This window comes from Pezoporus wallicus, unplaced genomic scaffold, assembly GCF_028554395.1.
Source record: "Pezoporus wallicus isolate ANWC-B61680 ecotype Strahan unplaced genomic scaffold, APGP_CSIRO_Pwel_v1 contig_7505, whole genome shotgun sequence".
Taxonomy (NCBI): Eukaryota; Metazoa; Chordata; class Aves; order Psittaciformes; family Psittacidae; genus Pezoporus; species Pezoporus wallicus.
In genome coordinates this window covers 1,163,086-1,176,658 of record NW_026638908.1, presented here as the reverse complement: position 1 = coordinate 1,176,658, position 13,573 = coordinate 1,163,086, and the positions used below count along the sequence as shown (strand labels likewise).

At 39.7% G+C, this 13,573-nt stretch overlaps 1 protein-coding gene and 1 long non-coding RNA gene across 2 annotated transcripts in view; one reads left to right on the top strand and one right to left on the bottom strand.

Moving 5' to 3' along the window:
- The window catches only part of LOC130601286 (uncharacterized), a 35,108-nt gene extending 23,807 nt beyond the window's left edge, over positions 1 to 11,301 (top strand). Inside the window, exon 4 of the long non-coding RNA XR_008972632.1 lies at positions 10,816 to 11,301. This is a non-coding gene — a long non-coding RNA (uncharacterized LOC130601286). The remainder of the gene's footprint in view (positions 1 to 10,815) is intronic.
- On the bottom strand, positions 65 to 12,377 carry RPF2 (ribosome production factor 2 homolog). Its single transcript, XM_057413243.1, has 10 exons — positions 12,291 to 12,377; positions 11,343 to 11,475; positions 10,489 to 10,526; positions 9,711 to 9,750; positions 7,137 to 7,218; positions 6,965 to 7,041; positions 5,659 to 5,758; positions 2,132 to 2,234; positions 761 to 905; positions 65 to 453 (listed from the first exon to the last, which is right to left on the bottom strand). The coding sequence occupies exons 1-10, from the start codon at positions 12,362 to 12,364 to the stop codon at positions 274 to 276; spliced, it is 972 nt and encodes a 323-aa protein (XP_057269226.1). The 5' UTR covers positions 12,365 to 12,377; the 3' UTR covers positions 65 to 273.
- Positions 12,378 to 13,573: the final 1,196 nt, after the last annotated feature.

The window sequence follows — 13,573 nt, the reverse complement described above, 5'->3', positions numbered from 1 at the left end:
CTTGCTTGACTAGCATATGTTTGCTAACACCAAGAGAATAAATACTCAGCTTCAGAAAACTAAACAAGTTATATCACATTTTTTATTTTAAATTACCAAGTTCTGTGTTAAAGCTCAATACCCCCCGTCCCTCTAAAATGACAAACCATTAAAAAGACTTCTGTATAAAACTAAGGTTAACAGCATCTAAATCTTTTATGTCTGACACATTTGTATTACAGTATATATACCAAATTTGAAGGTACAAAAAGATTTCAAAGCTGTTCCTGACTATCAAGCTGATTTTGACTTTTTGGGACTAACCCCACTATCTTCAGCTGCCTTCTCTGCTGGCCTCTTTTTTAACCCTTTCATCTTCCGTGTCTGCAGTTTCCCAAGATCTTGCTTCTGCATGTGGATTCGGCCGTAAGTTGTACCGAGCGCATCATGGGAGATATTCTTTTTCTTCTTAGGCTGTAAGGGAAGAACAACATCAGTTATTTCTGAGCAGCAGAGAGTGCCAGGAGTTTGGGTGAGAGTAAAGTGCCTAAAAGCGAGGCCACATACAGTGGAGTTTAGAGATTAAGATCTGATCTGTACGTTCTATGGGCTTCCAGAGCAGTGTCTGTACGCCAGCTGATCATCACAGAAGTGCTGTGGCTCCAGAAGTCTCACAAAAAAGTAATATATAAAAGTAAGCTTTGGTCAAATAATTAATACTTCAGCTTTTATTGCTCTTGACATACAGATCTGGAAGTAACATATTTTCCAAGGTACAAACCTTCAGGGCTTTCGGCTGCTTTAAAGACAGCTTATAAAGGTCGTCTGAAGCTAAATGTGTCCTCCTCATAACCAGATCTAATGAAGGTCCCATCTCTTCCAGTTCAATTCTTGGTATTTTACAGCCAGATTTCTTCAGAAGAACCCTAGAAGGGAAAGCCAATCAAAATCAACATTGTCCTCTGTGATGAAGATTCATCCGTCTTTACCTAACGGGCAGGTTCAGTCCTGTAGTTCAGAAGACTATTAAAAACAACTGCTAATGCTAACTCTAATCCTAACTCTAATTAGCTAATGCTAACGCTAACACATTATTGAGGATGATGTCTGGCAATAACAATTTGTAATATCTTAAACGTATCCCACCACAATTTGAACACACAGTATTATCAGTCTTACTGTTAAAACTCAGTCCCAGCAACCTGAAAGCCATATAATTCCTCAAATTCAAAATACTGGCCTGGGTATTAACAGCCATGAAAAACATTTACTACAGTTTACAGCAAAATAACCTGAGCACTAACTAATAACATTTTTTGTTTGTTTGATTTGAAGAATGAGACTCATAAAGGTAGAGAGAAATCAAAGTCACATTGAACACAAGCTACAAATGCTCACAGCCTCCTAAGGCAAGGCCATGATCTGTGAGGCTGAACACCAACACATTGAGACAAGACTGTCTTGTTCTGCTATTTCCTGTTTTTCCTAGCGTATCGCTGGCTGCAGCAATCCACCTGTCATTCTCCAAACAAACACCTAAATGAGGAGAGTCCTAGAATTAGCCTGAGAACAGACTAAGTCTATGAAGTCTAAGACAGTACTCTGAATTCACCAAGTTAATTCTCACCACCCTACTAATCCAACCACACAAAAGAGCAATCCTCCTAGCTAGCAGGGAAAGCTCAACAAGAAAGGAAGCAGCAGGTTTAGGGTTTAAGTGTTTTCCTTCTGCTCTACAAGTGGTATTCTGTACCACAGCACATCATGCCCAGTATACAAACTGGGGGGAGTTACCCAGAAGGCCAAGATCGCTGTTCAGGTCAGGCTGGGTATCGGTTGGTGGGTGGTGAGCAATTGTATTGTGCATCACTTGCGTTTATTGTTTTTTTTTCCCTTCCCCTTTTAGTTTTATATTTTCTCCCCTTATTTTCCTTATCATTGTTAGTAGCAATAGTAGTTTTATATTATACCTTAGTTACTGGACTGTTCTTATCTCAACCTGTGGGGCTTACGTTCTTTCGATTCTCCTCCCCATCCCACCCGAACAGGAAGGTGAGGAATGAGTGAGCGGCTGCGTGGTGCTGAGTTACCAGCTGGGCTTAAACCACGGCATGTACCAAGAAGCAAGCAAATAGATAAAACACATACTCACTTATAGCTTCGCATATAAATTTTCCCATCTACAGCTGTGAAATGCAAGACGTACTCTAAACCAGCCAGACGAATATTGGGCACGGTAGGACCTCTGAAGAAATCTGAAAGAATAAATGCCAGCATTCTTGGCTGAAAATCAAACCAGCAGATGACTGTAACAAATTGCTTTACTTCGTAACGGACCTGCATCACACCACTGATGTGAACTCCTTGCCTATACAGATACTTTTACTGCTTTTAACTACACGAGGCTATACAAGGGATGGCTCTCGAGAAGCTGAATCTGTATGCTTTATGTGACTCTCACAAACAGCTGCTACTTAAAACTGTAGTCCTGCCAAAACACAGCACAGAAACCTAACATTGCACATGTTAGCTCCTGCAGTGGTGAAACCAAACGTGTAGAAACCCTGACAGGCATACAGTGACTTCCCAGAGACTGTTTGTTAGCAACATACATGGTAAGTTCATGGAGAAGAGCAAACATACTTTCAGAGCAGTAACTTAGCTTTATTAAGCTAATTGGGATAACTGCATTGTCTATTCCTTTAAATACTCAGCTCTAAAGTCAGAAAAATTAAATGTATCTTTAGGCCAGTTTAAGCTCAGCGAAGCATAGATCAATAGGGAGAAAGCACTAGTTCAGGTATCTGTTTAAAGACATCATTCAAAAAACCTGATACTTAAGATTCTTAATTAGAGTCAGATTTTGGAAGAGTACAAAGAAGGATAAAAGCCAGTACAAAACAGATAGAAAACTGCATATTATAATCTACTCTTATCTGTATTTTCCCTCTCTGACTTGGGAAAAAGTTTAGATATATTGTTTCTTTCGTACCTCCCACACAACAAAGCACTTCTGTCCTTCAGGCAAAGCAGTACTCATCACCGCAAATATTCTCTATTTACTAAGCAACACAGTTTGCTTAGTTTGCACAGAGAACACCGAAATACAGCTTAAATGCAAAACGAGCTGCCCCTAATGAGGTTCTTGTATCAGGCTATGAAAAAAAATACTGTGCAATCAGAGAGCTTGCAGTAAGCACAGCAATCTGTCCAACATATGCAGAGGGCGGAGAAAGAATGTGACCTTGGCTATGGGAACAAGGTGTGCTAATAAACATGACAGGGTAATGCTGAAACACAGGAGAAATGCTAACAGATGCAAAACACATCAGTCTCTTCCGCTCTGTCCCACTTTCAGATCCCTGGGCTAGCTGTCTTTTCCTCCACTACCTTCTTCAAAAGTATCAGCACTGAAGTGACATCCAAAACAAAGTCTTGCTGGCAGACAGCAGCTGGAGTCTAGCCAGGAAACTTCTGTGGTCAACTAAATCCTCCTCTTGTGGGTCGAGCTTGTAGATAAAGTGGCAAATAAAATACTTTGGTCACTTCTGGCATGTATTTGCCCTCTGACTAGTTCTCTGTGGGCATGAAAGCTAACATTTACAGTGGTTTTACAGGCAACATCTCCCTTTCATATTTTCCTGTGGCATCAAAACATCTTTTCACCCACAGGATGATCTCTTCCAACAAACGCAGGTGGTCAGGAATTTCTGCTTCCTGGCACTGCTGAACAGCTGCAGAAACCTCAGGCTCTGGGATGCCCAGAGAGCTGAAGTTTTTTTTAAATGTACTCTTAATTTACAACTCTTGCTTTGGTTGGACTAGACTTGCTTTCTCCTTTCTTTCCATTCCCTAGTCCTTTCTCCCACTTGTCCTCAACATGTTTCCAGAACTTCTAATTTACTTTTTCCTGCAGAGAGCTTCACAGGACCTCCCAATTTCCAGACTAAATTCCTGAATTATTTTGGAACATGAGTCTATACACTTCTTTTTGTATCAATTTCTATGAAAAAGCTGGTAACACTGTAACCTATGTAGCTATAGTTAGCATTAGTGGAGCTCAAACTCTGTCCCAGACATTTCCCAGCCATCCCCCTTCTTGGCCAGAAGGAATGTTCAAACTTCTGAGACTGAGTCAAAGAAGCCTGTGTGAAGAAGACTGTATGAAGAACAAGCTGATGGCCAATCTGAAATTGTAGATGTCTCCTAGAAACCAACATTTTAGAAAGTGTGTAAGTAAGTCAGGCAGTGCCTCTCCCTTTTTAGTATTAAATGGGTATGCAATAACAGAACTAGAGAACAGGCAATGTAGTAAGTAGTGAAACATTTTATAAATCTAAGCATAAAAAGTTATTAGACTCTCATGAGCTGCATTCCAAGGACTTGCATCATAAATGCACTACCACACAGCAGACAACAAAAATCAGAAGAGAAAGAGATAGTCAATATTCACTACCTTCAAATACATATATGCACAGTTACTAGCCCTTCATCTATCCCCAAAACCCAGTCAGCTGTACTGAGAGGATGGAAATTTTCTCCTTTTCTGCTCCTTTTTCAGTCATTGCAGAGGAAATACCTTGCTTTAAGGCATTACACCACTAAGCGGGAATAAAAATTAATGTCTAATGGAAAAAAAACCCAACCAAACCCACAACCACACCCCAACCCTGTTTCTAAAGGGCAATCATTCGTTTGCCTAGAAAAAAAGGAGCCCAACTAATATTTATTTTATGTCAAAGGGAGATCTTGCAAAGCTGTAAGATTATGAATTGGTACAACCTAAGAATGGAACTGAAAGAACTAAGCTGCTCTTATTGGGAAAGGTTCAGTACTTTACCAGAGCTTTAAAAAATAATCTACTTTTAAGAAACCTATTAAAAAGAAAAAATACAACATCCTACTTACTAGGCCTAGTTCTACCAAGCTAGATGCGGTTTTTAAGTGTCAAGAGACACAGTGCCATATGACTTCCATGTCCTCAGAAGCTACCCTAAGTATAATCATTTTTGTAGTTCCCCGGAAAGACCCCACAATGTGCTTTATCTTCCAGAGCCTCCGACCTTGAGACAGTAAAAAACTTGATGCCAGTTTTTGACTAAGCTCCAAGCCTGCTTTGAAGTTATGACACAGCTATTATCTACAGGCTGCTTTTTACTATGCCTGCTCTTTCCAAGTACTCTAATCAATGGCACTTTAATAAGAATTGGTCACATTTCCAAAAGAAAACCCTTTCATCATATAAACACAAGTTCAATTATATGGATTTGACTTTTTTGTAAGCAAAAACTTAATCCATTGATTTCTGATCTTAATCCATTGATTTCAGATTAGATACTTCAAAAATGTTATTTGGTTAGAAAAGCAGTGACCCAGAGTGATTACATGGTAAAGACTTTTTCAAAAATTATTTTTCCCCACAAAGTAATGAATTTTAGTGAACACAAAGTTTCAACTTGAGAGCCTTTTAGGCTAGACTCCCCTCCCGCCCACCCCCAGTAACAGGCATGATGATTAGTTAACTTTAATTTCACATGACATGAAACCTGCAAGTACTTGTTCTTGTTTTCTTTCTGTGCTGAATATAAGCAAACATTTATTGACAAACTAGCAGTTCCCAACAGAACACATTACTACAGATTTATGCAATCTTATCGCTCACATAATCAAAATACTGACCAATAAGAAGGCTCTTCAGTCTTCTGTATTCTTCATTTACATCAAACACGTCACCAGCAAATATCAGCATCGGTTTTGTTCCTTCAGGACACTTACTGTTCTGTGGAACAAGAATTTTAAAACAGACCAAAGATTTAGACCCCATCAGGGAACAAATTATTGCCATAGTATCTGGTTAGCCATTCAGCACTGAATGAAAAACTACTGTGACCTGGGATCAGTATGGACAGAATAGGCATTTTTGTTTTCTCACTGAACACCACTGTAGGCGTATGGGTGGACTTTGTATCTAAAAGGGTGAATTGTGTTATTCTTTGTGCTCGATTAACAAAAGAGAGCTTCTTTACTATAAAATGTAATAGATAATACCTTCTGGTGAAAATGAGTGAAATTTCACAACTACTAACAAGAAAACTAAAATTACAGGCCAACAAGTCCATTGTACTTCTGACACTAGAGAGTACACGAAAAAGGCAAGTTACAGTTCAGTCAATCACCTGATTTTAATTCTGTCCAACAAATAAATTTACTTAACTATAACTTTCCTGCTATAAACAGTGTTGTGTAGATACACATCACAATCTGACTTCAAGGGTAATATTCACCTTTGTAAACAGTAATTTCTTCACTAACTCGCTAGACTGTCCTGCCAGTTTATACACTGTGATAAGAATAGGGATGATAAAAAATTCCTTATTTTGCAGTGTATGAACTGCTTGATACAAATGTACACACATATGAAATATGTTTTAATCTTGCCAAAATAAGTCTAACATAGCCATAAAAGGTGAATTTTCTCTAGGCTTAAATAATCAAGATGTTAGCTTCCTGCCTGAATTAAGTATTGTCCTCTGAAAACTGCCATTTACGTGTTACTGAAAGCTAAAGAAAGTTTCAGAATCATCTCAGTCAGCAGAGTGACCCTCTCTAATTACAATTTGGAAAAAGAGATTTCATTTTTCAAAGCCTGTGACAGTTTATAGAGGAACCTACCACAAGCAGAACGTGACTACAGAATTTTGTAAATGTAACTCTTTCATTAAAAAGGAAAATATAAGGAATAAACTGAGTCTAAAAAAAGAATCTGCAAAGAAAGTTGAAAGCTTGCTCAAAACAACCAAAATAAAGTAAAAAGCAGTACATAAAAAAATACCATTTTGGCATCCACAAATCGGCAATCCTCATAGACTGCATGAAATACTTTTTTTGAACAGCTCTTGTCCTTACTTCAAAGCACAGAAAAAGCTAACACCCCCAAAAAAACACCAGTAGATGTCATGGAAATACTGAATTAGCAATTCCTTACCTTAACATCTTTTAGGGATACAAACTTCTCAACGCCTAGCTCAATCATATCTAAGACATGATAGTCAAACATGCGACCTGTGAAAGTGAAAAACAAGAAAATCCAGCTATTTAAATATTCATCGAAAAATCAGACCTTTTCCCCAAATAAAAACCCAAGTGAAATAAGTTACCTATTACCAGGTTGTTCGGTCGCTTCTTGTTATGAGAGCCAAACAGAAACAAAGAACAATCTGATTTCTTGGAAAAAAATTCCTACAGTTGAGGAAAGAACAAAACTCATGAGTTCCACTTTGAAGCATTTAAAATACTTTGTGAAGATACATGTCACAAACACATGAGTTTAGGAGCTGCTTAATGAGAAGAGCAACTGCACTTACCAGAAGAGTTTTGAGCAAGGCCAAGTTCACATAAGCTAAAATTGACAGCTAGATTCAAGGTTCAAATAACAAATCATTTCTATTTCCCATTGCAGTCTTAAAGATTAAGCCAGGTAACTTTTTCTCTCCATTCTATATGTAATGCCCCTTTTCATAATTCCTCATTATTCGTTTTTAGCTAAAATACCTTCAACCACTTCTCCTTGCCTGAAGGATAAGTATTTGCAAGTTGTCTACAGTTGTAATGCCTCATTTTAGTCACCTAGATAAGCTTTATGCAGCATATTTGCTTTGCCTAACAGCTTCTGAGCATCCAGTTAATTCCCTCAACAGCAAACCTAGGAACATCTGCAAATATCACACTTGGGAACGAGAGTACTACTACAGAGTAACTTTGTGTCTATTGATTACTTAAGGCTAAGACACTACTTAAAACAAAGCCAATGGTGACTATCACCACTGGTATCTTTTCTCCAGGTTGAGTAGATGGATAACCTATTATGTTAGTTCTAGTCAGAATACTATAACAGCAATTCTTTCTGAGGATGTCTAATTCCAAAACCTTTTTATGCACTGCTGCTTCTCTAGGCAGCCCCTCATTCTGTGCATCAACCATGATTCCTAGATATACACACATGCTATTTATCCTGTACTTTCTAGAAGCACCAGAGTTTCTATACTTGCACTTGGCAGCTGTGAAGCAGAAAATGCCACTGCACCACCTCCTACCTCTGCAACAGCAGCAGCTCAGAGAGGACAATGCAACTCTGCCCCTCAGGAGGTCAGAAGAGACGTCCCCAGGGGCAAACGCAGGCTGGAATAGCTGCACATACAAATCGTGCAGCTCAGCACTGATCTCTGCCATCAGGTCCCTGAACAATACTGACTAGACAAATCAAGAACAGACCAGAGGGGACTCCCCTTGAAACATTTGCTCATAGAACTCTGGTAATCACTGTGTGCTGATATATGTGAATTCTCTAACAGAAGTATGATATTTTATTAAAAACTCAGCTGAGGATCAGCTAGTTCCTATGTGACTGTGAAACCAAGTCAGTCAGCTATGGGACTGTAAGAGGTATAGCTTCAGCAAATGATGTTACAAATCTTTCCTTGCTACCTACTCGTAAGTTTTCCATTCCATTCACGGTATTTTAGAGATGGTTGCCCAACTGTGCTTCATGCCAGAAACAGAAGCACATACTGAAACACCTCAGCATCAGTTTTAATGCAGATGAAGCAACATTTTATGTTGGTGTAGCTAGGCCACAACCACAATGGTTTTTTAATGCATTAAAACTGCCTTAACTCGACTGTAATACAATTTCAGCTGCTACTCTAGCACTCACTATTAAAAAATGATCCATAGCTGTCTCTCCTCTTCCTTTTGATTTACAGGGGATTCCTTAGATATGTTTCCCCTTTAGTTGCACAATCCCTTTCAGACAAGAAAGCGCATTTGTGCCTGGTGTGTAGACATAAATATTTTTCCTCTTCACACACAAATTTACTTAGTACAATACCCCAAAACTGCCAACTTCATCATGCATCTTCAATAAGGTATTTAAGTAACTGCCTCAGGCAATAAAAAGCTGACCCTTTCTTCCCTATGCAAGTTAGCAGTGACACAGAACAAACTTTAAAAATCATAATCACTAGGAACCAAACAACTAATTTTGGGATAATTAATTTTGTCTTTATTGTAAAGCTACATCACTATCTTCTTTCTCTCATTTTGAAGGAAATACATATATTGCTTTTATGACAGACATATTTCAGCAGTTAAAGTAATGCTTCGATTGAAGTGCAAATGCATAAGAAATAATCTTAGGATTGGCCCCTTTATTTTTTGCCTTCCTGATCATAAATTATCTTGAACTCAAAGCACTGAATCAACACCAAATCCAGATGGGACATATAACCAGGGTAGGTTTATACTAGATACACGGAAAGAAGTTATTTACTATGAGGGTGGTGAAGCACCAGAATGGGTAGTCCAAAGAAGCTGTGGCTGTCCCACCCCTGGCAGTGGTCAAGGCCAGGCTGGATGGGGCTTTGAGCAACCTGGTCTAGTGGAAGGTTTCCTTGCCTATGGCAGGGGCATTGGAACTAGATGAGCTCCTAAATTTGCCAGTTTACAGAAACATGCATTCACAGTAAAGACAAAGTCATCATAACATGATTCTGTTGGAGGAAAAATATTCCTACCGACACCATAAATCTAGACATAGTCCAACCTCCCACTTATCCAAACTCCCTATAAACTTTGTTGCTCATCTAGCTTTCCACAGAGCATTAAAAACAAATATCCTCCAATAAAGTTCTTCTTGACTGTAAAATATCGTAAGAGAAGTGGTTTATACTCACCAATGATGTTTGATCCTCAAAAGGCCTGGTAATATTTTTCCTGAAGAAGAAAAAAAAAAAAAAAAGTAAGATTTTAAACAACCAACCAAACGCAGGCCCAGACAAGCACTTCTAATTAGTTCTCTGATAACACCAAAATTCTGCATTCTGCTGGGAATTCCAACAGTAGAAGTTCAGGTTTAGTACAAACCATAAGGCTTATGGTTTGAACTAAACCTTATTAATACTGCTCAGAGCATCTCAGTGCCGCCATTGCCATTTTAAGCACTTTCCTCCATATTTCCTGTCTCCTGGGGCCTGCTTCCAGACCACCACCAATGACACTTCATAAACTGCCTCTGCCTATTCATCTAACATTGAATTTAGTTATTACAATTAATGTTTCTGTACTACAAACATACAGATACTGGATTCCCATTTTGAGCAAGACTTATCTATCATTATAATCTATAACTCAAATCTATAGGAATTTGGACTCCAGCCTACCCACCTGACAGAACCTCTCCAGCTGTTTGCACAGATCAGTTGGAGAAGCCAACTGTTCAAGTTTACCAAATCCTGCTTTGTAACAGCAGGCACAAGCAGTGGGCTAAGCACCAACACCAATAAAGCGTAACTTGTTTCCAGTCTACCGAAATTTATGATGAATCCCAGTCACCCTCTGCATCCTTTTCCACTGGTTGAGCCCCCATGCTGGCCAGCATCGCTATTCATACTTTGAAATTAACAAAAGCTGCCTTGTCAGCAGACTTAAAGATGTCAAAGTGAGACCACTTACTTTCTATACAGTACAGCAAAAGGCTTCTTCACAGCATACTGCAAAAGAGAAATTTAGACACATTATCTCCAAAACATTTAAGTACACAGCACTACTTTTTCTAAAACCCTGCAATTTACATGATCACAAAAAATACAGTGATTGCTTGTGCAAATGGGTCTAGAAGACACCTCAAAAGGCCTGATCATAATAATGCCTTTCAAATTGATAGAAAACTTGGTCCCCAGTTAATTACAGGACTTATTTGTAGAAGCAATGAAATAACAAAATAACTGAGAAAGACCTAAAATCAAAGCCATGTAATGGAATCTTTCTGCTTCTATGCAGGGACATGAGGAAAAACTGGGATTGAACAGCAACCTGATTATCAACAGCATAAGGTGGTAAGAAAATGACAAAGCAAGGAGAGAAAAGAGTGTACGAATCTCTACAATATTTTCAGGTATGGAGTCAGAAGACTGGTTAGGATTGGTAAATTCGAGTTTTACAAGAGGTTGAAAGCTCTTTATCAATACACTTAAGCAGTTTACAGGATTCTGGGATATAACTTCAGCTGAGTGATCCAGTCCCAGTTCTGTACTTAATCCTTTTATTTTCAAACAAACTTGCAACATTTCACCTTCTATACTGGACAATCATGGAAAAAATAACAATGAAGAGATTAAGCTCAAAACTTCTGACAAAGAAATTGGAAGAAAATAATCTCCACTGCAGGGTAGGGAATGACACCTCTGGAGTGCTGGTCAATCCGATTTGGGAAATGGGGAGAGTATAAAAATATTGATTTTGAATCTGAGAACATGCAAATTCTAAGAAAAAAAGAAAGGCTGCATTCTCTATATCCAGCCACTTACAATGTCTTTAAGCACTTCAGTCACCCTTAAGTTTGCATTTCCTCCTTTTATGAGCATAGCAATTTTTGTATTTTCTTTCAGCTTGGGTTCTCTCTTCTCAAGAAACCTTTTTGCTCTCTTAGTTTTAGGTTTTCTGTAACAAATTAAGAATTAAAAACATAAAATTAGTAACAACACCCAACTGCAGAAAACAGTGAGACAGCAAGAATCGGAACAAGTGTATTCAAGTAACTTGTTTCAGTAACTCGAACTAATCCCAACCTGCAGAATTACAATCTGTGCTAAATACCTAGTTTTAGATTAATGTATTTTGCTGTTACTCCTTTTCCTCTTTGTTTCCCTAAACTAGCAAAGGAGATTTTAAGACCTTGGGCTTTTCAGTTTCTGCTAATTTAAACCTTAAACAACATCAGAGTTCCTACAGACTGACGGGCTTAAATCTACCCCTCACACGAGCGCCCTGCCCTCCCCAAGTCAGAGACTTGCACATGAGAAGAAAACACAGTTCCTCAAAGACCACCAACAACATCCACAAGAAAAGCTCAAGTGCAGCACATCTATTGGCATGAATCAGAGAGTAGCACGGGCATTACTTAGGTGAGATACACCTGCCTTAGCAGGGGCACAGTGCTCATATAAATTAATAACTAGGTGGCTTAAGAGCTGCATTTCTCCAATAGATATAAAGCTTTTAATATCTCCTCCATGAAACATTATATTTGTTTTCTTTACAGAGAAGCAATCAACCTCACACAGGTACTTCCACCTGCAGATGAAGACAGCTCCTTCACACGTAGAGAAACAAATAAATCCATTACCAGCCGCTCAAAGCGGTTCCTTTACGGAGCAAGAGCTGTCTGACACCGACAAAGAGACGGTAGCGCTCGGTTTTTCTTCCTTCCTTCCGCCCTCCCGTTTACCCATTCCCCCCGCCGCCGCCATACTCACACCACCCGGTCCAGCGGGTCCATGGCTACCGAGCCGCTCCACGCGCACGCCCCGCCGTCGTCACACACTGTCATCCGGTGCGTCACATCCGCCACGGGGAGGGCGGGAGGAAGCTCTAGGCGTTGGGGCAGCGCGCATGGGCAGAGCGAGCTTCGCGGTGAGGGGACGGGTGCCCTATGAGCGATGCGTGTCAGTTACCAGGCAAATAAGGGTGCAGCGCCCCAGCGGCTGCTCGACTTGTTTCTGACGTGTTTGCGTACCCTCCTCTCACCCTGGTGTGCTGGGAATCACATCAGAGCTGTGCTGCTAAGATGTGGCCATTTCCCCCCAAACTTGCTTATTTGGGAAGACTGTTACGAGTGGGGAACATGACCTCACACATAATACAGACCAAATGCCAAAGATTTATTTCTAACATCCCTAGTGTGGTAGCATCACTTTAAAAACAGTATCTACTCTTAAATCTGGAAAGTTTCTGATTATTTCAAAGCCTGCAGGCCTTCTGTCAGAGTTGTTCAAATTTGTTCAGGTTGCTGCTTTTGCTTCTCAAGTCCATGTTTGATCGTCAGTTAAAAACTGAAGGTACAAGAAAGCACTACAAACACTCCCCGCAGCACCAGTTCATAACATTCCCACCATCGTTATTCCAGCTATAACTACCCTCTATGGTATGAATATGATCAGAGGGCTGGAGCACCACTCCTATGAAGGCTAAGACAGCTGGGCTTGTTCAGCCTGGAGAACGCTCTGGGGAGACCTTAGAGCACCTTCCAGTGCTTCCACAAGAAAACTAGAGAGGGACTTCTTACAAGGGCCTTGTAGTGACAGGACAAGGGGAAATGGCTTTAATCTGACAAAGGGTAGATTTATATTAGATACTAGGAAGAAATTCTTTACTGTGAGGGTGGTGAGACACTGGCCCAGGTTGCCCAGAGAAGCTGCCCAAACCCTGGAAGTTTCAAGCCCAGGTTGGACAGGGCTTTGAACAATCTGGTCTAATGGAAGGTGTCCCTGCCCACAGCAGAGTGTTGGAACTAGTTGATCTTTAAGGAACTTCCAACCCAAACCATTCTGTGAATGCACCACATTGGTCAAGGGGGCAAAAGGATGCTGGAGAGAATCCAAACTAAGAAATTTGATGAGTATTCAAACCCCCCAAAAGTAGTAAAAGCCACACTTGATTTTTTTTTCTTTCAGTAACTGCAGTACAAGAGCAGATACAGTATGAGGCTGAACAGGACACACAAGGTGAATCTATATTTGAGAAATTCAGGTCTTTATTT